Source organism: Acanthopagrus latus, chromosome 19 (genome assembly GCF_904848185.1).
Source record: "Acanthopagrus latus isolate v.2019 chromosome 19, fAcaLat1.1, whole genome shotgun sequence".
Classification (NCBI taxonomy): Eukaryota; Metazoa; Chordata; class Actinopteri; order Spariformes; family Sparidae; genus Acanthopagrus; species Acanthopagrus latus.
This window is the reverse complement of record NC_051057.1, coordinates 10,412,906-10,440,726: the sequence shown is the minus strand read 5'-3', so window position 1 is coordinate 10,440,726 and position 27,821 is coordinate 10,412,906. Positions and strand designations below refer to the sequence as shown.

At 39.7% G+C, this 27,821-nt stretch overlaps 1 protein-coding gene across 9 annotated transcripts in view; it reads right to left on the bottom strand.

Annotated features, from left to right (window-relative positions):
* ctnnd2a (catenin (cadherin-associated protein), delta 2a) overlaps positions 1–27,821 on the bottom strand; it is a 253,938-nt gene that overhangs the window by 120,605 nt on the left and 105,512 nt on the right. For all 9 annotated transcript variants that reach the window (XM_037078443.1, XM_037078439.1, XM_037078440.1 and 6 more), the window contains 8 exons: positions 25,413–25,447; positions 24,532–24,636; positions 19,397–19,569; positions 13,284–13,338; positions 11,182–11,395; positions 10,721–10,838; positions 9,399–9,531; positions 4,990–5,163 (listed from right to left, as the gene is read on the bottom strand). In XM_037078443.1, the coding sequence (XP_036934338.1) occupies positions 4,990–5,163; positions 9,399–9,531; positions 10,721–10,838; positions 11,182–11,395; positions 13,284–13,338; positions 19,397–19,569; positions 24,532–24,636; positions 25,413–25,447 (1,007 nt within the window). The remainder of the gene's footprint in view (positions 1–4,989; positions 5,164–9,398; positions 9,532–10,720; positions 10,839–11,181; positions 11,396–13,283; positions 13,339–19,396; positions 19,570–24,531; positions 24,637–25,412; positions 25,448–27,821) is intronic.

Genomic DNA, 27,821 nt, shown 5'->3' with positions numbered 1-27,821 from the left:
TGTCCTCCAAAGATACTGGAGGGGAACAATGTTAAGCTACATAATACCCCTTATCAACAGCAGTAGTTCAACCTGACTACTAGAGGCACCTGACAAATAGCCATGGCACTGAATCTACCCATTCTCGCTGTCACCACCTGAGCTACGTGCAGCTCTGATGATAGGCTATTAAAGAGAAAAAGTGCCACATCCATTCAGAGCTGCTGTTATTCCCAGTGGTTAGAGTCATTAATACAGTCCAAGATAGCTTTCATGAAATAAGGAGGGAAGGTGCAGAAGCAAAAATTTAAGAGAAAAGGCAGGAGGGAAGGAAGAAAATGAGTGAAAACATGGAGGGAAGGTCAGAGGAAAGGAGGAAGAAAGACAAGAGAAAAAGGGCATGGAAGGAGGTGAAAGTGTTAAAGCTAAATATTTCACTGATGTGCTCTGTCGACTGAATTAATAATGGTTATGATGAGATATAGGAGAAAGAAATATAAGTAAAAGAAGGGGAAAAAAGAAAAAACAGAAAGTACAAAAAAATGTATGTGACAAACTGGTGAATTAAAAAATACACAACATTCTTTTGTGGAAAAATAAACAAATGTGTAAACCATATCCTGAGGCTTTTTCTTGCTGTGATTCCTCTTTGTACCAGAATGCGTGTGTATGCATCTGTGCATTAGAGACACTGTGACCATGCAGGAATAATCGCTCGAAATAGGCCACATTAACCTGCAGTCCTCAGGGGCGCTGGCCTGGTTTAATCCAAGAATGAAACACTGCCGAGCTGCCGCCTGCACACACGCGAAGTGCTTAAAACACGTAGACACACACTCATACTTGCACATTAATACTGCGCCGTGTATGAATGTGTATACGTGCTGGGCAGACAACAAAAGGATGAGGTGGATGAGACAGCAGACAGTAACTGGGTTAGTGCATGTAAGAGAGAGGTTTGACCAGATATGGACACACACAGTCACACAGTTGAAGCAGAGGTTCAGTAACAACTTATCTTTAGGTTTTCCTCAGTTGTATTTAGAAGTTGTGACAATGATGTTAATCTACAGTAACACAGTGAACTGAGCTGTGACAGAAAGACAGGTTAACCAGCTGACGGAGTCCTAAACTGGATCTGACTGAATTGGCAAGTGTGTTGTCAAACTGCTGTCGACTGCAGCGCAAGAGAATGCCATCAACCTTCCCATGACTTCACGTCTTTTTGTTTATTGATGCTCTTCCTACATGGAGGAGTCTGACAGCAGACACAAGTTCCTCAAAATATAGAGTAAAATATGACTGCAGGTGATGGTGTACTGATGGGAAATGATTGAGCCAAATAAATTGCAGCATAATTTGATCAGTTTGGCTATTAACCAGACATGTGCCTCACCAAACTTACACAGTTTGATTAAACTAGCCTTGACCCCACTTTGTGTCTGATTTACTTGTTTTTTCGTCATGTCCTGTTTGCTCCCTGTTTGTCTCCTCTTGTCTCTAGTTCCTAAACTAGGTCAGGAAACAGCCACTGTAAAAAAAAATATATAAAACAGCGCATGTACAATTATAGTCCCTTAAATTGCTTTTGTTGTATCATGCAGCTCCTCTTCATGGTTAAGTGTCCAGTTAAGTAACGCGGTAGCCCACGCTCTCAATGAATACTGTGAGCTTCATTTGACTGCAAGTGCTTTGTTGTTAAATTGGTCTTGAATTAGCAGGCAACTGTGCACCACATATAGACCCACTGACTACAGCTTTGCAAATTTTTGGAGTGTAATAACCACACAAATGTCTCTGTTCTCTTTCCACTGAAGGAATGACTTATAGCATTAATTACATTGATCTATGCCAGCTTAATGAACCAATAATGTGAGGCTGCCATCGCCAAGAAAAGGCACAATGACATAATTAATGACTTAACCGCTCACCATGTCAGCATAGCCTTATCAGTTCACTATGGGCTATCACTCTGTGCATTATGAATCCTTATTAGACAACCCTTTTATTCACTGCACATACTACTCACGTGCCTTTAAAACACGCTGCGCTAAGGCAGAGCTTTAATTCAACGCCTCAGTGACTTCAAGGTGTGGTTCAGCTTTGGAGTGTTGATTTACCACAGTAGTTACATGGGCTGAGCTGATGGGGGTAAAATTGTGTATGGAGTGGAAAAGGTTCATTCTGATATACTGTGATGGAGAATTTACTCCAAACGACATGAGACAATCTATTAAAATAATGTATCATAGGAGAAGCTTATTGTAAACCTCAAGCGTTGCAATTAAATGTACATGGTCTAATCCACAGTCTATTGATTTTTGTAGCTGCAGTGCAAATTTCCTTTGTGAGTTTTCTTATACCCATCTATTGAAACTACAAATACAAGGCACAGTAAATTATAGATAACACTGGATCCTCTCTGTACACTTCTGAGGCACACTTATTTAATTAATTCCTGCATGAAAAGACAATCCTATCACCGTTCATACTGTTCAGAATTTCACCGACAGTAATCAAAGCGATATCCCACAAAGAAAAGAGCAAACCCAATGACCCTCTAACTCTAAAATGTGCTTCATAAGCTACACTTTACGCTTAAAGGCAATTCTTGCTCCTTTCAAGTGAGTCAAACTGATCAACTCAAATGCTGGTCTGAAGTGGCATATTTACTGCTATGATTCTGACCCAAATGCTAATGATAGCTATTAAGGCTAGGCTGGTTAATGACATCGAGGGAACAGTGAACGTGCCGTGACCGACTTGGGTGTTTTCATGTGGGTATGATACGGTAATGGGATTAACATGGCGTACCTAAACCCACATTGAGATAAGCTCAATGAGGCCCCATTAAAAATACATTGCTGGCAACAATGGAGTTACTGAGAGAGCGTGTGAGAATGAGTGTGTCTGCCTATGTGAGTTTGATAGAAAATGTTTCTGGTGTGCTTTATTCCCAACTGGAAAAGAAAAACAAAACACAGACTGTGAACTTTCTAATACAACAAAAGGGAAGGCAATTGTATTTTCAATATTTCATATTCTATTGTGTATTTTCGCCATTTGTTTCTGGGCTGGGTGCAATTGTTGAACATGGGAAAGTGGGACTGACAACACAGCACCAAGAAGGACCATTAACTGAAACAAAACATGGGTTGTAACATTTCACCTGACACTTGCTAAGGAGTGGCGTAAGCGGAATTCAGAGACTTTATGGAAGTAAAATACTGTCAGACTACACCTTGAAAATACTCCACTACAAGTAATGTATTCAAAACTTTAATTAAGTAAAAGCAGGAATGTATTATCAGCCAAATATAGTTAAATTACTTATTAACCAGTTATTATTATATACAGTGTTTTTTGGAATAATATTACTTACTGCCCAATCAGGTTTTTTTTTTTTACCCCAATCCTGATCCAAGTCCTTATATACCTATTTTTAGTATCTGCCGATACCGAGTCCTTATCCAATACTTTATAACTAACTACTTTAACTAATATTTTCCTGTATATTACAGCTGCATTAAGAAAAAAAAAAACCTGCATCCAAGCTGTTCCTTAATATTTTTTTTTATTTCGTTGAAACAAGGTATATACTTTCATATGGCCCTTTCTTATCCTGCATATGCTATTGCAACATTGGCCATCTTTGTTGCGTTAGTAGGTGAGTCTGTGACGCTGCACTGTGACAGCAGACCCACGTGTACAGCCAGCTGAAGTGTGTGCGTGACGCAGCCAACACTTGGTACCTCCATATCATCCATTGCTTTTTTCATACTCCGTATGTTGTCACGTAAATGACATTGGGCTGTTGCTTGTCTATTTCACACATGTTCAGCATCTTCCTGATTGCCTGTTTTACTTGCTCTTCTGTATGAGACCCACAAAAGTTACGCGCAACAATGTAATGTAATGCTGAGACGGTAGGGCATACCGAGGATTCCAAAACTCCAGATGATAAAGACAACCCTGGCCCTTTACCATGGAGATGAGCTGGTTATCCAGCACAATGAATTCAATTACCTTCTCTGTAATATTTTTGGGTATGTCACTGTCTCGAGGATATTTCCTTTTGAGAGTATCGGCGACTGTTTGTTGCTTCAGTGCCTTTGCTGGTGTTGCTTGTGTGAACGCGCTGTGTTCTTTGAGTGTTTGTTTTTTTATGTGCCGTATCAAATTTGTATTATTAAATGCAGCTCTTCTTTTGCCCCCTCTCGAAATGGTCGTATTGCAGATGTTACATGATGCCACTGGAGTGCTTTCGCTTTCTAATTTAAAATATTTTCACAGGTTTGCCAGAGTAATGTTAAGCATGCATCTGTTCTGCCACATATTGTGCAATGACGTAAGGAAAAAAAAAAATAAAAAATCGGGCGTGGGTCCACATTCAAAATTGCTGATCCCCTATCAGTGGAAAAAAATGCCCAAATCGGCCCTGATGCTGCAGATCGGATCGGGACATCCCTACTTACTGCACAGCCAACAGGGTTGTAACTAACTTGTACTTAAGGTAGTGGAGTAAGTATTTATACAACATTTGCCTTGCAGCAGAGCAGACGAAAAGTAAGGTTATTAGTTGCATAAAATAGAAATACCAAAGCACAGAGAAAAAAAAAAAAATGTTCTTAAGGGCAGCTCTCGGATAACTGTACTGGGTTGAAATCCCCAACTGCAGGTAAGTGAGCAACAAGCAAAACGGGGTGAATGCATGGACTGAGACTGACTGACAAAATAAAATGTTGATATAAACTTAGCACCTCTTTGGCCTTCTCATCTAAGTTTACACAAGCTCAATTATTAAGTTTATCAATATACAATAATTACGCAGCCTCTACATGGAAATGACATTTGCCTCAGCTAAACAAAAGTCATAACATGCATTTTCAGCTGAGGCATGTTAAAAACAGAATTAAAATGAAGACGTAATTCAGTCTCATGACTATACAGACGTTAGACAATAAAACTGCATAGCTGTAATTGACGACACAAATACAGGGAGGACTTTACCAGTGTTGTTGCGATAAGGACCTGTGTCCGGCCCCTGGCTCTGACTGAGGCTCCTCATGGGGCCCTTGTTGTGGTAGACGCGCTCTTCATAGATGGGATCTATGTGATGCTCTGGGGATCCCAAAGGCCGAAGGGGCTCCTGACTGTGCTGACTACTGTAGGAGCCACGAGAGCCTGGAGAAAAAAGAGAGAGAAAAAAAAAAAGATGTAAGGAGGAGAGGTTGAAGAGAGAGGACAAAATATGTAACAAGTACAGTATATGAGGAAAGGAAGGGTGGCGCAGAGGGGTTGCACAGATTGGATTTTAAGAAAAGAAAAATAAAGACATGTTGCAATTTTAGAAAGTGGAAAGGGAAGGATAAATTAATGTGGCAGGAGACAAATAGGTACCCAAGAGAGACAAGAGGAAATAAAAGAAAAAGTAAAGGTGTGGAGATGATAGCTGAAAGGTAGCAGCAGTGAAGAATACTCACTCAACAAAAAGCACTCCTCTGTTTTTTAAATCTGTCCATTTTCAGCAAGGACTTTTATGTGTCGTTGCTGATGTTCCAGAGCATCAAATGACAGACATCACAGAATGCTTTATATATATGCTTGTATACCTTACAGATAAGGGTGATGGCGTATATGTTTGTATGAGTGGCAGGTGAAGTGGTAAGTCAAGGATGCACCATAACAGAAGTGGAAAAGAATGATTGAAATATAGAAAGAGAAACATGTATAGCGACTCATGAGATAAGAGAGCGAGAGAGAGCGAGAGAGAGAGAGAGAGAGAGAGAGAGAGAGAGAGAGAGAGAAAGAGAAGGCGAGAGAGACAGAGAGAGAGGGATGCCTCTGTATTTCATTTTTTAATCTCCATGGAACACACTGCCAGTCGTCAGCTATAGAATAATGAGATGCAGTGTCCCCCCTCTTGCTCTGTGTTTGGCAGGAGTCCCAAAGACACAGGGGCAAGGAAGACATTGACAGCAGGCATTTGTTCATTACACTGCAGAACAAATGTAAAGGCCTCTCTCTGAAAACACAGAGAGCAAAATTAAAATCGGGAACAAGAAAAAAAGGATGAGGTTCTGGGAAAGACGAGTCAGCAGGGCTTGGGGGACATGTATAAGGATGAAATGAAAATACGTGCATAAACTCATATATACACATGGACTTAAAAAGGCATGAGTGACTAGGAGAAAAAGAGATGGTCCAGTGGAGCTAACATAGTATCATATCGCATTAGCTCTCAGTCGATGGAGAGTCGCGTGCCAAGGATTTTCCAGCGGATAAAGGGGGACGAATGCAGTGCCTTGTCACTGTGAATCAAACATCCGTGTGTATCCATCAACTGAACACAGTCGAAACTCCACAACCCTTCAGATCATTTCAGAAGTCAATACATGTGAGGCCATCGCAGAAGGATCAAGTGCACACATCTATCTATTTCTTGAATTAGCTGTCCTATAAAGCAAGAAGTCAACAGAGTATTCTATAGACAAACTGTAGTCACAGAAATACACAAGAGGAGTCTGTTATTACGTTAAGCCTCCATTATTGAACAGTCTGTAAGGTAGGGTGCCACAAGTGCCTCTGGGGATGAACAACAGCCTTCTGGGGCTTTCTGTACCATAATCTAGAAACCAGTGGTCATGAGCATGACTGTGCCAAAGACGCCTACTTAGTTTTAGTGTCCTCCTTTGTAACTGTGGTTAACTGACTGGCCTGTTTACCTGCCCTGCTAACAAAAATATAGGCTGCCTGCTGTCACACTCTGCCAGCCAAAGGAGACAAACAGAAAGAAGAAAAGAGAGTCAGAAGAAGTGAGTTAGAAATTTGAGATAAAGGAGATGGAGATACTTGAGTACATGACAGAAGTGAATAGAGAGTTTAAACTACAATCAACTGAAATTCTGTGAATTTAGAGACAGACAGAGAGGGAAAAGAGGCAAGAGAGAGAGAGGGTTGGTCAGAATATGCATGAAGGAGTGCTAATTAGAGTCATGGACACACCCATTAACGGCATGACTCATCCCAGCTCTCTCTCTCCCTTCATGCCTTTTCGTCTTTGAAGTCTTGGTGAGTCAGTTTTATTTCTTTATTCATTTATTTTTTTGACTCACAAGGGCCCACTCGTGGAAGCACTGACCTCTTTCTTTCAAAGGAAGAGGGAACTTTAAAAAGAGAAAACACAGAGAGGAGAAAAAGACAAAGATGCCCTCCCATGATCATTCATTCTGTAAAGTATTTAAAAAGGACAATAAAATGTGAAAAAAACAAAAACTGTTGTTCCTGATACCCAATTTCTGTTTGTGTAGTTGTTTCATATGTAACTATGTATCACACCTACTATAATTCTGCCAGGAAATGGTTGTCAAGTTGAGACTCCATTATAAATCATGTACTTCCAACAGATTTCCCAGCCAATCAAATGAAAAAAAGAACAGAACCATATAGCTAAATATAAAATAAAGGATGACTGCTGCACCTGAGGCTCCAATGTCAACCCCTAGTCAGGATCCATTTCATTAACTGCTTTTAATCATCTTACTTGCTAAAAGACCTTAGTCATTTCCCCCAGCTTGGTACTATGTTTTTTTGCCACCATGGCGATATTTATACAGCCTTCATTGCATCACTCCATTTCATGCAGAAAGCACACAGGTATTTTCTAAAGGCTATTTCAGGTTTACGCAGCTTAACTCAGCTGTAGAGTAGGTGCTGTAGAGCTGTAAAGTACCTCTCCAAACAGACTCTACTATACTTTTAACAGGAGGATATCACCCACCAGGGATAACCAAACCTCTGACTAATAATAGCTACAAATAATTCTAGGTTGGTAAGATTTAGGGAAAATGGTCATACCAGATACTGCAATGCAACAAAGTTTTATAAAGTAAATATAGCGTGTTCCCTTCTGCCTTTAAATTGCTCTGATAAAACCAGCCACAGTGTGGTAGTTCAAGTTCATGAAAGCAAAGTCTGATAATCACATGACCCAGGTCTACCAATCACAGGAACAGCATGGTATCTATGTTCCATGGGGACTCATTCCTGTTCAGTCATCTGTATGGTTTAAAGTCTTCAAGAGAGATGAAACCCCCAGGCACTGCTTCAAGATGACAGTTATACCTTCAAGGTAAAGCAAGGTGTCATGAAGGTCATGTACTTTATCAATCTTCTATAGCTCCAAGTTTAAAGGACTAATCAATTGCCTAACTCAATCTAGAGCATCAAAACAATGCCACCTGGTTTAATCAATATTAATCTTGTTAAATATTTAATTCATTTTAAAGAGTCAACCTGTTGCAAAGCTGTAACAGAGGCATCAACTTGGCTTTTATCGGGGCTCAGTCTGAGTCTGTCCATTACTTAGCACACAACAATGTCAAAACGCTTTTCTATACTTTGATCAAAACTGCAATCAACTCACAGCTCAGTGTACATATACACCAAAAAGAAGTAAAAACAGACAAAAAAGACAATAAAGATATTCCCAGATTTCAAAAATCTTTAAAAACCCTGAAAAAAATGACTGAAACAAGTAACAAAATAATTTGTAGTTAGATAAAGTAGAGGAGCATAGGGTACACATTTCAGTACCGCGAAATGAAAGAAGAAGGTTATCTAAAACTGCTTTTAGTCTGAATGGCACTTTAATACAGGCTTGGAGAATTTAAAGTCCTTGAAACAGCGGGGTATCTCATTTTAACAGGCACAAACAGTCAACCTCAAATAAAATTTTACACTACACTACTTTGGACTATAACAGTTTTCATTTTCAGTTTGACATTCAGCCAGCTCAATTTTGTAAAGTGAAGAGAGAAAGTCATTCACTAGTCAATGCAACTGCAGTAGCAAATAAAATTCTAAGTTACTGCAGCCTGAATGCAGCCTCTACTAAGACCAGTCTCATTCTTATACATTCAGCTCCCAGACACAGCAAATAGATCTAATTTGAAGACACTATCTCAATAATTTTTAACTTGTGGTCTCTGCTGGTTTCTATCTGCTAGTCTGTTCATCATTCTCAAATGTAGCTGCTGAACAGCAAGTAGATTCATCTGGTAGTTCGAAATAAACCAAAGTTATCAACCAAAACATATTGATGTTCTTAGTCAAAGACTGGCAAAATCAATAGACTTATGTGCAGAACTTGACCTTTTCAGATTAGCATCGAAATGCACTGACATCCCCTTAGAACACAAATGCTCCATTGACACAAGATGTGGATAAACCAAGGATGGATATACTACATATTGGGAGAGATATTTGTACATCTCTTTAAAATGTGTTGCCCATTTGCTTTAAAAACAGCATAATCACTAGGACACAGAGAAAGGTTACTATATTCACCTGGAGGGGTTACATGCATTTGAGTTTATGTGTGTGAACATTTGACACAGCGCAAGTGTGTGAAGTCCCACCTGCTAGACTGCCAGGTCTCTGCAATGTTGCAGTAGCGTAGAGCTCGTGGGAGATCTTGTACTGGTCAGAAGCGTGGTGAGCTGCCAGCCGTTTGGGAGACAGAGTGGCATAGCTCCCTATGCCTGAACTCATCTGCAAAGACAAATGTTGTTTTACATTGCTTTCAGATATTGCAAATAAACCGGAGAATGAACAAGGTAAAGTCTATACCCAGGTGTAATTTCCCCCTGTTAGATTACAGCGTGTAGGTAGCAAAATATTTATCAGCTGATACGGCTGACATGTTTTGATTTGTGTGGTTCAGATAGGAACAGACTGTATTTTTCTTTTTCAATTTACTTAACCAATTTACTTTTGTGTCTTTATCCCACTGACAAGCTTGGTAAAATGGGATTATAAATTGAAATTGTTACTATGTGTAAACCATGTCCAAACTATTTAGAGTTCAGAATGTAATATAAGCTTAGAACCCCTGCACTAAAATTCTTCTCATCATTGTGTGAGTGTGAGATATTGGATCTAGGCATCCAATAAATTTACCAGAGTAGAAACCAGAGTTTAGGTAAGGTGCTATATTAATAAAGATTAGATAACTAAAACTGACCTGTATAGATTTTTGTTTGCAGATATGGCTGAGTTTGTAATTGCTCTGGTGTTGCACCATGTAATTTTTTGATATGATTGAAGATCTATAAAAGCAGACATGAATACAATCTTCCCTCTACTCACCCAGCACCTTGACATCAATCAATGTAATGACTGTATCTAATGACTGTGTCCTTAAATAGAATGGTACAGCTGTCAATTATAGCTCTGTAGAAAAACTACTAAAACTGCATATTACCACTGTAACTACTGTTAAGAAAATCCTATTGGTACTATTATGCTGCACATAACAAAAGGTGTCAAATTAATTTCTAATTCTACTACCTGTAGGATAACTCGCTATGTAACTATAATTGTAAAATAAACAAACTTCTCCAAACAATTTGATATTAAAGTCAGTATCAAATGTGGTCTGGATAATATTTAACAAAGACTGGTTCTAGGATAAATATACATTGTTGATCTGACAATTTACTATTGAAGGAGAGAATGTCTGTGTGCATATTAAATGTCTCCACCATCAGATTTTAACCAAATGTATCCACACGCAGTGTGCAGATTTTCAGCCATTTTTATATCTTCTACACATAGACTTTAAAGAACAGAGTTTATAATCACATTAACTCTAGTGCTGGTTCAATGCATGTTTCACAAAAAAAAAAGTTAAACATTCAACAGGAGTGAGACAAAATGCACTTCCTTTCCATAACACTACCTGGTGAAGAGGGGACGATGATGAACTGGCCCCTCCCCCTGCTGCTGTCGAGTTGGGTGGAGATGCAACCCTCAGGGGAGACCCACCCCCTCCCGCTGTTGTCACAGCAACTGTGGTGCTAGAAGACAAAGGTAATACATTTAGCTGATAAATAATGACTTCAAATTGAGTCATTTTATTTCACGTATAAAAACTGTGACTCGCCTCTATTATGTGTGTAGTATATAAGTATTTCATATTCACTGCATGCCAGCATATAATGGAGGACAATGAACTCCAAAGGCAATTTTCCCTTTATCTTTCAAATCTTCTCTATTGTAGGCATTCTCCAGTCTTAATGTTTGTAAAACCCATCAACGAGACTAATGTGTTAAACATTTAACAGTAAACATTAAACCATCCTCACCTTCAAACAATACATCAAAATCAATATCAATGTCACAGTCACTGCGGCTCTCTACCTGTATGACTTGGCCAGTCGATTAGCAGGAGACTGTTTGCTGGGAGAGGAGGAAGAGGAAGGCAAGCGTTGAGTAGTGGAGTACCCTGGTGTGTCAGAGGCTGATCCCAGGCGTTGCAGTTTATTGGGGGAACTGGATCCAGAGCCTCCACCTCCTCCAGACAAAGGGGAACTGACACGCTGGGCAGGTAAGGTGGAGCTGGAGTAGTAGATACCTGGAGAAATAAGGAAAGGTGAGAAAACTCACAAATACACATGGGAAGCAGCAGAATGAGTTAAAATGAGGCTATTTTCAGTGATTCTGAGTATGTATACAGGCAGGTCATCTAGGAGCATAAGCCTGACATTTTACTATGGGTTGATAACAGGTACAAGAAAATATGTAAAAAGCTACAAGTAAGGGTCAAGGGAGGTTAGCAATAGAATAAAATAAGCTTAAAATTAAGGTTAAAACACAGGGCTTTAAAAAAGTTCATTCAGGGGACAAGTGTACAGTCTGCTTTTAGGTTTATGTAGGCTTCTCAGCGAGGACTGTGTGTAGAGTGGTTTTGGAGTTCTCCCCATAGAGCAAGACGATTGCTTCTGTGCAACTACAAGTTGCTGACAGGAAGGCTCGGAGGATCCAGCCTTCTTAGAGACTTTGATGGGGTCATGGAAAGGATACCACTTGGGACTAAATAGATTTGCTGAGGGCCTTCAACACTCACATGGGCAATGATGGAGAAACCTGGAGGGGAACGATTGGTTTGAATGGTCTGCTTGATCTGAACCTTAGTGATACTTTGTTATTTGAATTATGTGCTAGTTATGGATTGTCTATAGCAAACAGCATGTTTGAACAGGGGGTGATTCATTGGTGTACTTGGTACCAGATCAACTTCGACTGATAACCGACTTTAGTGTTATACAGTCAGATCTGCAGCCAGAGAGACCAGCTGAACCCAAACTTGTAGTGACCATGAACAAGGAACAGCTAGTTCCAGCCTATAAAAGAATCTCTTGAAGTTGGGGAAAGCAGGCTGATCTGATCCTCAGCTTATGCCAAGATGCTCAAAAGTAGGTCCCAACCAAATTTCAAACCTCATACCCTCGAGGATCAATGCAGACTTTACCTTTGCTGGGTTAATACAGGAGTCACAGAGGTTTGCCCATTCAGCCTACTTGAAGAATCCTTACGGGTGTTACCCGAGGTCTTGGGGGAGGCACTTGGGCTCTGAACCCCCTTATGTTAGTCAAACACTCCTTATATATTAAGATTGAGAACTGTGTTTGTGTTCTCAGCTACAAGTCCAGCACTGACATCACGACAAGTCCATAATGCATTTTCTCACAGCGTGGCTGGGATCACCTTTTGAGATAGAGTAAGGAGCTCAGATATCTGGAGGGAGTTCTGAGTAGAGCTGCTGCTCCCTCATGCTGAAAAGAGCTAGCTGATGTGGTTCAAGCATTTGAACAGGATGCCTTCTGGGTGCCTTCCTTTGGAGGTTTTCCAGGCAAATCCAACTGGTGGGAGACCCCAGGGTGGACCCAGAACACATCGGAGGGATTATACACTTTATCTGGCTTAGGAAATGGAGCTGGGAAATGTTGCTGGGAAGAGGGGCATCTGGTCCACCTTGCTTAGCCTGCTGCCAACGTGACCAGGCTAAGCTTTAGAAAATGGATGGATGGATGGATGGATATAGTGTTTAATTTTACTTAATCAAATACTATGACTGCTGTATAACAATGTCTTGAGTGTAACTGTCTATATGTTATACATTTCTAAAAAACTGAAACCAGATTGGATAAAGAAAATTTTACGCAGTATATGCAGCACTGTACATGTATAGTACAAATTCGAGTTTGGAGGCAATACTGCAAATTATGAAGGAGCAAAATAACATGTGAGGGAAATTATACATACTGCAAGCTCTGAAATCATTTTACTAGTAAGAGGGTTTTTATTCCAATTCTCATGCATGTCTGTCAGTGTCTCCAAATATCATCTCTGTGTATCCTCAGCATTTCATGCCATGCCAGATTAATTTATTATAAAGACAATGTATCTCCACGAGAAGAGACAGACATGAGCTGTGAAGAGAACGAGAGGAGAATTCTTACCTGACCCTGCCCCAGTTTGTGATTGTTGCTGCTGGGCTGCACGACTGGATGTCACCTGAGGGCATGTGGGGGAACACAGAGCAAGTGAAGGAAGAAGAGCCATGACAGGGAGAAAGGAATGAATAGAGGGAGAGAGAAGTGGGAGACAGAGAGGTTGGTAGGAGGGAAAGGGAGAGACAGAGTTAAGAAAAATGGGATAAAAAAGAATAAAGTAGTAGTAGTTGCCATCAAAAACTTTTATGCACAATGAGTTCAGTCGAGCCTTTGAGGAGTCCCGAATGAACTTAGAGCTGCTAGTAATGAAATCCCCATAGAAAACAGAGGGGTGATTCAAACAGACTCATAGAAGCAGACCATGAAATCCTAGGAGCTCAGCTGACTGAAATCATTTGTCATATAGCCTTGTTGCACCACCTACTCAAAGTAGAGAGAGAGATTACACAGACCATAGTACTGTATATTCATGTTATGATATCTATCATCTACGCTCACATAAACCCCAATAATTAGATAAAAGAGCAAGACAATGGCCTTTGCTACAATATCACTCAATTCTACTCTCTATACTATATTAATATCATACAAGTATTGTCTTCAATTCAAGACAAATTTGAAGGAAGACAGCGAAAAGAAATTAGCACTTTTGCTCACTCACTGTGCCTCCACGTACCACTTTGACTGGAATGTGCAATTAATTCCATACAGCTCCAAAAGCAGTGTGCCAGTGTGTGAGAAAAAGTTAGAGCATGAGATGTCTTCCTACCACACTTCACATGCTGGTTGATCCTAATATATTCTCCGTAGTCTCCAGAGACAGTAGGGGGGAGCATATGCCAGTGCTCCGCTGAGCCTCATATAGCCTTATGTTGATGCTTAAAGCTGTAAGGGTGATTCAGTTACATTATTACTAGCCTGACATGGCTACAGTTGTACAAGGCCACATTATGCAAGCACACAGTTACTGAGTCACCTTGGAGCACTGTCATCACTGCATATACAGTAGCTCTTTTCAGACAGAACTAAATACTCAAACCTTCTGTTCCTTAGAAATACAATTGTATACACGAAACATCAGGAGAGTCTAACAAAAACATATTTTTAGATATGCTTTATTAACAGTGTGCTAATCAGTGGTCTGAATATTAACAATGCTATAATGTTTGTCATTATATCTTTTTCTCGGGCATACATCTGACACTGTTTCTGTGAAATTGTTCTTTAAGGCAGAGGCACGCACACATGCATACACGTATGTAAAAATACCTCAAAAGACCTCAAACATCCAATCATCTAATCATCCGATCGTCCAACAACCAATGTCATACAAACACAAACCCATACACCTCAACAAACTGGTGTAACATTAAAATGCTACGTTTTTATGTAACATTTTCCAGGTGTGAATCCTTGCAGCTGTAAAATTGCGCAGAGAGATTGGTAGGGGGAAAAAAAAGGCATGCCTGCTCAGCAAACCTCCCCTGGATAAATATAGCAACACGCACAGGCACACAATCTCCTATTATGTTCTCAAAGTCTCTGGTTATATTTTCTAGTGTGTCTGCTGAAGACAACAGGCCATTGGTTCCAGCACTGCTTTGTTTGCAGAGGGGTCATGAAAACTGATTATCTCCGGCTGAGTGGATTAGCTGTCTCTTTCTTAAAAATCTGACATAGTTTAAGAAGGCAAACAGGCAGAGTGGCAGAGACAAGGAGACACAGATAAGGACGGAAAGAACACACATTTACATAAACCAAGGGACAGGTCAAATGTACAGTAAGACTACAGTTCAGTAGCTTCTATACATCTTCTTGCATGTTCTTGACTCAGTAACATGACACTATGCTTCTGACAACGTGTTCCTGTGTGTGCACAGAAGTGCTGAAAGTACAGTTCAGCATTCAATCTTGAGTTGCCAGATCTACCCTGAGCTCAACATACAAGGAGTAAATCCTGATGGAAGCTGTAACTTAACCTGGCTAAACTGCAAAGGATGAGGTGAATTTCACTTTCAAACCAAAAAAACCTTGGATGGTAAATATAATAGTGGAATCATCACTACAGTCAAAATATGTGGCCATGACGATAGGAATAGCTGGACTGACAGAAACGGGTAAAAATGTAGGTCCCATCCAGACTCAGCTGTGTGTACACGTCTTGTAAGCATGATCCTAAATAGATCTGTAAGAGTAAACAGACAAATGACACACAAATAACCAAATTAGACAAAAGATATTCAATACGCACAACTTTCGAGAATTTGATTTCACATAGTATGATTTCAACTGTCAAGAACAAAACACTAAAAGCCAAAGTCAATTTCTTCTGACAACTTCCATAAATAAAACACTATCTGGATGTCAACTTGTTCCAAACAACCAAGAATACTTGTCCTTCATGATATTACGGCAAAGCACATCTATGTTTTTTTCAATTCCTCTCTATATTCTTTCTAGGTCTTGCTGACTTCTTCAACTAAAGTAAAAACTACGTTCAAATGTCAAACAGCTCATTGAGGTAATCATTGCAATGCCGTCCATGTTTAGCTTTCACACTTTCCAAGATATCTAACATATTTCTGGATTTTTTCCCAAATGCAAATAAATCGACAAAATGAAAGAAATAGTCAGAGTGAAATCTGTTTAAAAAAAACACTAAGCCCTGCTATCATCTGGCTTCAGTGTACAGTCGGCGTTTATTCCTGGTTAAAATAATTCTGCAGTAGTCAGGAGTGTTTATCTTTTCCAGCTCCAATCAGCGGTGATGAAAATTGACAAGGGTTGAAGTTCTAGACAGTGTTGTGTAATTAGTTTTCCATCCGTCTCTGCATTCTACCAGCATTCTACTATTCCCTGTTTTGTGCTGCATTGTGACGTTGAACATCACATAATAGACAGGACAGAAACAAAGGGCAAACGCATCTACTGGCTTGGGGAAACATTCAGTTGTCAAAGAGGGTTTATCTGTAAATACACACTAATTTTGGTGTAAAAATAGAGTGGTGGACATTACATGCAGAGGTGGATTAAGCTGTTGAAATGCTTCTTAAAAAAGTTTCTCTTAATTTTTCTCTCTCTTTTCACTGTTCATACTGTAAAGAACAAAATCTGCACATCATGCAATTTGAGACTCAAAGCAACAGTAGTGCCACCCAACTTCACTCTAGTGTTAACAGACACCATGAAGGTTCCAAAAGAAAAAAATCTTCCTCTGCACATCTTCTGCACTCATGATGTGTAAGACTATGTATTATGCTCTTTCAGTAATAAGCTAGAGTTTGATTAATGAATCTCTATTAAAATAACTGTCTGACCCAGGAGTAATGAAGCAGTTAACTATACTATGGCAAGCCTGGTTTTACCAAGACATGTGCACAATATATGTAAATGCTTATACTCAGCTTTAATTGGGCCATTAAAATAAAAAATTAACAGTACACATCATTTTACAGTAACATCCCAGGTAATGTAACCTTCCCTTTTTTAATCTGGAACTACATGGAGTCTTTGAGCTTGAGCATTTGAGGTGTTATTAGAACCTACGTTAATTGCATGTGTCAAAGTGTTTACAAGTTCACAATGTCACTTGATCTGAGTGTACACGGATAAAGGGTTATTAGAGAGTAGATTACTGAAAGTGTCTATAAACAGCGTAGAAGACATCTTAATTGGATGTGTGTCATTATACAGAACAGTTTGCACCATAAAAAACTGCTATATAAGTCCCTTGTGTTGGTTTTGTAGGTTATGAAGCCAAGTGAGAGATCTAAGGCTGATGAGATGCAGGCCACAAAACTGAGTTTAGGAACCCTATTAATGGTTTATGTCACTTGATTGAGCTGCAGACGTGCTATAGTCACTGAGATCCAAAATGAGACAGACATGGACTTTAGACTGATACAGACTGATGAGTGTGAACAAATAAACAGCTTGATAGGCATCAAGTAAATAAATGATAAGCATAGATGAATTGCTGGCTGAAGTAACTAATAGATAGATGGCCTGACACACTGTCTGAGGCAGAGTACTTTCTCTACACTATTCTATGTCATCTTGCAGCGCTGCTTCTTCTTGTCTCCAGTAAAACACTGGGATGTTTGAGGTGCCATGTATCCATGCATTATTAAAGCGGGGCCTCTCAGGGTTATAAATACCCCACTGAAGAGCAGCACCATGCTAGACCTTCACTTTCGCTCTCACTCTTCCTGAACCAGTCACTTGTGCAAACTTTAAACAAATGCATTGGTGAACACCCTCAGTTGAAGGAGTGCATCAACTCCTCCCCAACCTCCCATGTGAAGATGCATTTACACATGCCTGCATGCATGCCAACAAATCCTGCATGTACTGCACATGCATGAAAGCTGCACCTGCCTATCTAGCAGCACAGGCTTGCGTAAAGCTATTCATGAGCAACAAGCCCCTCTGACAACACTGGCCCCATTACACTGACAAGCCAAAAACATCAGGGAGGAGAATACACTCACACATACACACACACATAAAAACTCTTGCTCACATAGACATAGATGGTTAGCAGAGAGGACAGCAAAGAAAGGGAGGAAAGAAAAGAGGACAAGAACACTGCAGTACAACAGAACCAGAGGACAAGAAATATTATAAAATTCAGAATACAGACAGAATAAAGTCTCCTTTTGTCTTATCTGTCCATTCATCTATACACCAGTCTATCTGTCTTTCTATCTTTCTGTCCTTGCCCTTGTACTTCCTATTAAGGGAAGGAATGGAAGCTTTCTCTGAAACAAGTTCTGAAATAAGCTTTGGTGTGACTCTAGGGGGGAAATGAATGAATGTGTTTACAAAGACAGATATCACCACCTTTGCTATTTTTTCTTGAATCACAAAGTGAATCACATACATGAGCAAAAAGGCTAACATAAACACACAGATTTACATGCAAACACACACACAGCACCAAACAAACATCCATCCGGTCCACATATTGAAACCTTAAAAAAAGAAAAACAACACATGCAGGTCCCTGCAAAGATGCATACAAGATATCTCAAAGAGCTGTGATGCTCTTTAAATAATTATCTGGTTTATAATTATTGAAATATATATAAAAATAAAAAATATTTTCTCATACTTTCAATCCATTTATCACAAATGGATCATTGGCCCCAGACACACACTGATAATACATTTCAATGATGCTCTGCAGCTGTTCACTGATTTGGCAGATGTGTGGGTGGTTATAAAGTACATGTATGTGTGTGTGTGTGTGTGTGTGTGTGTGTGTGTGTGTGTGTGTGTGTGTGTGTGTGTGTGTGTGTGTAAGCATGTCTTGAATTACCAATGATATGTTAAGGACATGAAAATTGAGAATAATTGGCTCCTGTAGACTGGAGAGTAATTTGTTGGGTTTTCTCTCTTCATCAGCACACTGCTGTGATTAATATGTGACTTTGTCTCAAGCTTTATTTCTAAGTCCTTATAAACAAGACACTTGCTGAGACGTCTCTGTGTGTTTAATCATCTCCTCATTTTGGTCTATGAGTATGTGAATACCTGTCTCCTTCAAGACAGCTTTAATCAATTTGTCCAAGCCTGTCTCTCTAGTCCTCCCAAATACTGAAAAATGCCACGGATTGCTCAAAAAAAGCCAGTTGTATTCACTGGTGTAAACCTCCTCAGTAAGGCAAATAAAATACGATTCTATATGAATATGTACTAATACACTGATCACATTAATTCAACTATGATATTGAACAAATCCACAGTGAGGGGCAGAGAAACATGCGTCAGGAGTGACACTGAGCAATGTAGTGAATAAAAAAACGGGGTAGAAAAAAAAGGATGGTGATGTTTGCTCGGCTCGTGACAGAAAAATGGAGTGAGTGATCTGAAAACCAGCTTATACATTATATCTCGACAGTCAGTGTATAAATGCCTTCAATGGTAAAAAGAGTACAATGTAGTACTTGAAATCTTACTTTAAATGAATTACTTTCACAGTCCAAAAAGTTTGAAAGAACAAACAATTGAGTTTTCCTACTTGGCACATGTTAAAAAGACCAGTTGTCTTTCTCATCATCATCCACACTATTCAACATGCTCATTATCTTCTGCGTACAATCATCAGTATTTCCTACCTGGTTGTAGCTGTGCACGGCTCCTCCAACCTGCCCGCTGCGCTGAGGAGTTGCTGCGGAGATGCTGTCGCTAAGGGCGAGGGTCTGGTTGCTATGGTAGCTGGCAGAGTACTGGAGCGAAGCCTCCGGGGTGGAGTTGAGCTGCAAGGAACTCTGGGAGAGAAGAGCCGGTCCTACCGATAGAGACAGGAAAAGTGCATGGTTTGGTGGGAGGTGGGGGTTGAGTTGAGTGTGAGTGTGTGCGTGTTTGTGTGCATATAAAGAGAGAGAGTGAGAGAGTGAGGACAGAGAGATTAAGAGTGAGAAAGAGTGGGGGCGTGAAGGGGAAAGATTGAGAGGCGAAGAATGAAATGGGGAAGAGAGAGAGAGAGCAGCAATTTAGAGCAGATAGTGCAGCAGTGCAGCACTCCGTGAGTTGGAGATGGCATACATAATTTATTAGCAGAGGGAAAGAGAAACAGAGGAACAGAGAGAATGAGAGGAGGAGGAGGAGCAGGGAGATGGAGAGGATGGGAGGAGGAGGGCTGAGAAGAAGAAAGTTGTAATAGATGGAACACCTAATAACTTGATTTGTTACCACCCCAAACACATTAGTTTTTACCTTGCCGGTTTGAACAAACCTTCTCTTGACCCACTGTGTGTATAAGGAAATCAGGATAAATCATTTAATGCTGCTTCATTTTTGTTGCTTTGCAGGATGCTGAAATATAGTAGCAGTAACCTCAATTCATCCTCCATACACGTTGACAGCCTAAGACCCTCAAAGTATTAACATATATGAATCAGACTGGCTTTAACCAACGATAAGTTGTCGAAACCCACAGCACACCACACATGCACACACACACACACACACACACACACACACACAACAACCTCAACCAGGAGTTTAGAGGCAGCATCATTCCTACCACCTGAACAGTCTCTGCTGTGCCATCAAATAATAATTCTCTCTCTCCAATTCCCATGCTGTTCACATAAAGCTTCTATTAACAATAACACCATCATAAGGCACTTTTTATGATGAACGATCTTCTAAACTGTGTATGGACTGATGAGGTGAATCTGGGAGAACTGTTACAAACTATTTTAAAGCCAGCAGTTATATAGGTTATCTGTATGTGAGTTTCTGTGTGGTTTTGTTTTATTGAGGACCAGTTAGGTCGGTGACATGTTCACTCAGTGGTGTATGAATATTTCATCAAGGTCCTATTTTTACCTGTGAGTACAAATTTCAAGTAGTTAATGTTTGGAGGTTATGTTATGTAGTATAAAGAAGCATACTCTCCCAATTTTAAATTTCAAAATATCATGAATATGTCCTAAATTCTATGTCAAGTGTGGAAGAGTCTTCCCCAGACCTCACTGCCAAGATTCTTTCTTTACCCAAAATAACACAAGTGCCATATTCGTGTTCTCCTTCTCTTCTATCTATTTGGTTGCCCTCTCTGTCTGTCTCCCTCTTTTCCCTGAGAATTCCTCTCTCCCTGCAAGTCTGTGCATTCTGAACTGAGATCAACTTCTCTGCTTCTTGCCTCCACAAAAGACTTGTCTTTTCTCATCCCGATTCATCCCTTACTTTTTATGAATTATTAAACAGCACTCAGTGTTACGCACACTGAGTGGGAGCTCCCAAACTCATCATCACTCAGCCTTGATGTTTGTTTCATTGTGTGTGCTGCACGACAAAAAGTGTATATGCTTGTTGCAGTGTTAATACGTGTGAAGTAAAGTGTGTTCAAGCTAGATGGTCAGATGGCAGGAGCATCATTCTGTTGGCCGATTAAGAAACAATGTATGTATGTGCCTTTCTGTGATTATGTGTCAATGAGTGAGAGGGTGAAATGAAAAACACAGTCGCTAGTAGGGCTTTAAGTCCTTTCATGTCTCTATTGAGTCTTATTCTCTTCGTTCTCAAATGAAAAACATGAATTTTTCAGCAGCTCAGACAAATTATGAGCGTCATATTCTTACTGAATCTTGTGAATGTTCAGACACGCAAACACAAGCACACATGCACGCACAGGCGCGTGCACACACACACATACAAAGACACACTGGTTATACCTTGTTCAAAAGGCTAAAAAGGTAGTACAATACGCCAAAGCCTCACAGTAATTGCATGAGAAGTAAATTTCATTTAGTAACATTCCCATTTTTTAGAGTTCTGAACACCTATTTATGTCTACAGACATTTGTGTGGCTCTGTTGTGACAGCTCACCAAATACAGTAACAGCTGAAAGCAAAAAGCCTCCCTGTTTTATGCCACCTTTCACTGAAGTCAGTGACATGTCACTATTCTGTGTATTTACCGCTAAGCTATTTGCAGTACTACCATTTGGGGAAAACACACATACACACAAAGAGCTCTGCTGAATTTATCTGCCCCCACACATTGTGATGCTTTTGGTAGAAGCCCATTTGCAAAATGGGAAAAAAAACAGCTGGGTATGGAGCACCCACAATGAGAGAGCTCACAATGAGAGTGCCATCTATTTGGACTCAGATCAAGCAGGAGTGATGGGGACTCAGGAACTTCCTACAAGCAAGATACGAATCAAATTATCTGACATGTCTCCCCCAGTTCTGCATATGCTTCAACATGCAAGTTGTTGCTTATCAGAGGGGACCAGCAACAGCTATTTTGAGAATAATATTCCAGTTTTTCCACCAAGCTTTGGTGCTATACATGCACAACTCATGATCTATTCACATTGTATAAGCAGATGTATGTGCTAAACTGTGTAAAACTGTGTGCATGTATTTATTTTACTTAGGAGCGCCACAAAGCCCATTGCAGTAATACTGGAAATGACAAATAGTGAAACTTGTGATAAAAATGCATTTCTACATTCGTGTGAACTCTTATGTAGCAGTTCACTGAGCAACATACAGTGCAAGTTCTTAAAATGCCATCCATTACAGCAACATCAACTATCAACAATCAAAAAGGTCACCAGACAATAAGTAAAATGGGAATGCAGTGATCCAAAACCAATGACCTGAAAAGAAAATGCCACGCACATTTAGCAAACACAGGACGCCTCTCATTCAATCTAATTTTTTGAATTGCATTGTCAGAATACAAGTTCTGTAGGATGGAAAGCCTGCTTGAACCTGGAAGGTTGTTGTTGAATGGTGCGCTTGTCTGTTTAACATAAATTACCAAATAATAGCCGGGTTTCAATTAACCGCAGGGTCCCCTTTAAACGCCAGGTGCAGGTGTGTATTTTGATAAATAACCGCCAGTTCCAAATAAATGCTGAGTCTAATTTATTATTTAAAAAATCAAGGAAGAAGACGTGACCACTCACACTGCACATTTTTCTTCTTCGCCTTTTTCACGTATTGTTCTTGCTTTCTCTCAGTCAGTACCACATTGATGATTGCCATGGCTCAGGTGCAGAAATTAAATAAAAAGTACGACTTGAAATTCAAACTTTCTGTCGTAAAATATGCAGAGGAAAACTCAGGAGAACCAGCCGCTAGACATTTCTCTATCGAACCTAAGAGAGTGAGAGATTGGTGAAAAAATAAAACTGAGCTTCAGCGTCTGTCCGAGGAGGACAGCAAAAAGGGCCAGGCTGCCTGGTGGAGGTAGGAAGAAGGCTACTGAGGAGCCTGAGATAAACATGTGAGATTGGGTTATCAGCAAACGGGCCCGCAACCACAAAATGATCAGGGTGTTGGCGAAACAAATGTACGCCTCCGTGAGTGACAGCAGAGATGAGGAGTTTGCCATGAGCGCTGGCTGGCCAAATCATTTCCTCCGCCGCAACAACTTCACTTGCAGAAGATGTACAACTATTGAATTAAACGCCTGTCCAAAATTTCCACCTGATCTCAAATAAACGCCTGCTCTGTTAAGTGACTGAAACAAATAAACACCCCAGCTATTATTTGGTAATTTACAGTATGTGTTGTCTGCCTGGCAGTTATCCATCCCTACATCAGAAAAAGCCATGACATTTTTATCTGCTCGTAGAAGGATTGTGGTTTTGATTAAAGCACATTTCCCAAAAGACACTCACTTACGAAAATGCACATCCTGGTATCATCCACTTATGTATGTAACTTAACTGACATTAAAAAAACATACTTATTGTAACCCAAAACATGATCTTTTACTGAACCTAGCTGTGGTGCCTAAACTAATCCAAACTGTGACACAATGTCACAATGTAATCAGATGTATATTACTGTTCGATGATGAGGGTCAGCTGAAGGTCACAATACAATTATTACCATGAAAATGAATATCGCCAAAATGCTGTCCTTCTCTGCATACCCAAATACATTACAGGCACTCAGGGAGAAGGTGTCTTCCTCAGTACAGTGGGCTTTTGTTTTCTGTGTAACAAGCCGTAAGACAAATTGGCTTTTTGTCAAATGGGACATATTTTGGACTATTGGGGTTTCAGAGTAACAGGCCTTTGGAAGAATGGGCAGTACCTGGTGAGATGTAACGGGGCTCTTACCTATTGTGTTAAGAATATATTCACATCTTCAAATACGCTTCTACTGCTACATCTAACTATAGCTATTTAACTATGTACAATATATATACTTCTAATATAATATATTCTGGAACAGAGTCCTCTCTCGACTTGCTAATTCTGAATAGAAATGAAATCAGAGTGAGACTGCATATTAACATGGAATAACAGAACTCAATGCCAGCTATCTATTGGCCTGAAGGACTAATAATAGTGCATTTTCTCATTTCCTTTCAGGATAACAATTATAATTACCAAACAATACATATCATAATTCTTCGGTATTTAAAACAACCACAGGTGTAGTTTTTATTAAGATTGCCTGGATATTCTTCCCACCACAGTAATTCCGTTTAAGGAGTCATTGTGCATGACAATTAGAAATGAGATTCATATCCCATTTGAAGCAGTAACAGGTTTGTTTACAATTGCCAAATTGCCTGCTAGAGTTAAGCAGAGCGTGATTTGGATCGAACTAATTTCTCGTCTAAGAAAGAACAAACGTAAATAAACATAAAAATTTGAAAATCTTATTAAATTCAGTTCGTAACTTTATTCTCTTAGCTAAACATTTGATTGACAGTACTGCTTTGGTAACAAACACACACATACATAAAGATGCTGATGAGTGCACTTACTTTCTCCACTGTCAAGTATTCCTGATTCCTGGAGGGAGCGAATGCAAGAATCCACCAACTCCAAACCTGTTGTTAACTCATCTTCAATATCCTTTTGTCCATCAGCTGAGAAAGAAAAAAGAGGATGAGAGACAAAGAAAAACAAAGGAGGAGAGAGAGGAAAGGGAGGGAGGGAAGGAGACAGAGAGATGATTGAGATCCCTCTTGGCTGTAACCTCAATCGTATACTCTCACAGTCCGTAAAACCCCACACATTACGACTTGGTTATGAGCTGTAGAACATTTGGATTATATGCTGTAAAGGACCCTGAGAAGTCTGCCCTGGGAGCTGCCTGCCTGGATTGTTAGTTGTAGTCAAGCCAACACTTAGTGTGTGTCTAAGCACATGTGGGAATTTTTGTTTGTCTGTAAACAGCAGATGAAAACATGAACAAGAATGTATGCTTGTAGTTTTCACACATGCAGATTTAGACAGACTGTCAAAAACAACAGTGGCCTTGGCCTGGCACCACTTAGACATTCTGATATGGATTTGAGTGTGTCACTGTGACTCTGCATGAGTGTGTGTGTATCTGAGTTTGTGGTTGCAATCATCTTTTAATCCACCAGGTATGTGGGTGGGTGCTTCTGCCCATACATTACTGGGCTGCTGGCATAAATTTCAAATGTTCCTTGACACACAATTTTCCTACTATGTCACTCAGACACAAGGCGGAACAGGCCTTCTTGGTGTCAGGCAATAAATCTAATCCTTCAACTCAAGATGTGTTGCACATATAAAACCCTGCAGATTCTGTGTTACTAAGGTTTTCAGGTGAAAAAAAACTTTAGAAATTGTAATAAAAAGGTTTTAGGGGGCAGGCAGGTATGGTAAGCTTTACCTTGAGCGTTCCAGCGAAACTGCTCATCTGTTGAACTGCAAAAGAAGGGATGTGATTAATAAGACTTAATAAGAAAAAACAATCATAATATAAAAGTTGCAGACACACTTTTAAAACAAAGAAAGATTTCAATAAAGCATTTTACTAATATTAGGTAAAGTATATTAAACAGAATATAAAATGTAGGGACCTTGTTCATCATCAGACTCTTGTTTATATATAGAGGAGACATTCACTCACAAGCATGTTCACTTACAATAAAAAGAGAATGTCATCCTTAAATGAGACATTCACAGTAAATGTCTGTATTTTCATAAGTAAAATTTTAATTGTGCTGAAAGCAACTGCCAATTATTCTGTTCAGGAAGGAACTGCTAATGGCCTAAATTTGAATTTAAATGTTCTATTCTGCTGAAATATGGAAAACAACAACAACAGAATAATAAGAAAAAAGTAAAAGTCCCAGATGTCATCTCAGTTGTTAGTAAGCCCAGGGTATAACATTTACAAAACTATATTTTTCTATGCAATGAGGCCCTCTGCACTTTGGTCTTTTTATTCTTAAATGGATAGTGTTGTTGTGACATACACAGCCACAAATCACACACATTCACACAGGCAAATAAGACTCCTTTTCCATTCTCTTGATGACTGTGAATTAATCGGTGATTGATGGGGGGTTGAGCAGAGAGAAAAAGACAAAGTGAGGTAGAAGGAAACAGACAGGCAGGAATAGAAAGCTAGAGACGAGTATTGAGCTGCCTGCTGTGTGATCAATGCAGACACGGACAGACTAACTGATACATATAGAGTCTTTCATCTGACTTCATCCACACCATTAGACTGGTTGTCTGGACTAGTCGGCCTGTGTCTGTGTATATCACATTTAGAGTGTTTGGTACTCCACATACCTGACTTTCTAATCGCATGTCTGTCAGTGTAGGTGCATGTGCACCCTGGATGTAATTTTCTAATTGGTGCCCAAAATGCTTGTGTACCTTCGTGCGAGTACAAGTTTGTTGAGGTACATGAAAATCAGTAAGTACATTTACATGTGTTTATCTGTCTATATGTCTAGGTGGCCAATATGGTAATGGCAATTTTCTGAATAGCTTTTATAGATGGCTTTGACTGGCTAAATAAGTTTTGATTTGAAACACAGCAGACTAATTCTGGAGCATCAGAGTCTTGCAATTAGAGCAGTGGTTAATACTGTGGAATGTAGCCAGAGAGGAGAGAGATTGTAAAAGAAAAGTTCATAGCTATCATGGCAACTATTTCATAATAAAAACTACGACTTTTGGTAAATAAACTTCTATTTTCAGTCAGCCTCTTTGGCCATCAGTTTGGCCAGCTGCTGACCCTGCAGAACCGCAGGACCTGTGCTGCTGACAGGAGAGCTGGTTTCTGAAGCATGACGACAATACCAGAGGTCGGAGTTGGTGTCGGCTGAATGGACGAATGCTTCAGTGGCAAGCTACTGACATCTCACTTATGGAGTATTTCTATATTTAGACTGCATACACTGACACATCTCAATCCTGATTTAAACCAAACCACAACCATCTCTAATCTAACCTTCATTTTATTATGAAAACCTACTGAAACCATCCCAGAGCCAACAGAGTAACAGGTTCCACCATTTATTAATGCACTGGGAGAGCAAAAACAATTCCCTTGTTCTTTTTTACCAGTACACAATAACAGCAACTGTTGCGACAGTGTTGGAATTACAATTAATGTGAACTGGAAGGCCTTGACAGCAGATGGTGTACCATGTGTATTTTCTCTGGTTGCACCATTCAAGACCAGATCCCATGACCTTTGTTAACAAAATCAAGACACACAGTGATTGTGGTTTTAAATGTTAACTAGAATTACTATATGAGGATTTAAAGCTTTCAGGCACCAGATAAATTTTAGTTCACATCCATTATTCAGACCCATATTCTGTGTATAGTAAAGACACTGAAAGGATTCAATGAAAAGGTATAGGAGGTATTTCTTTTGAGCAAAATGGCAGTTATCACTTTATTAACATTTATGATTCCAGTTGATAATTTCCACTGACAAACATGCTGGCTTCACTCAGAGACTATCATTACAGAGGAGTACAGATTACCCAGTGCTCCATATCAGCAAAACTGATGAGCTTGTGTTGAACTACTGCTTTATGTCTATGAGTGTTTTATTTCATTGAGAGAAAAAGTCAAAATTCTTGTATGTGTTGTACATACAGAAACACGGATGGTTCACACACACGTCAACCCAGCAGCACAGATGATCTCTACAATCACCAAAATTTCAAGGCGGATATCCAAAATAAGTGTTATCAATTCAATACCTGATCATATGCGAAATATAATCAAATTTAACCATCTGTTCCCGAGTTATGATGTCAAGTTGACC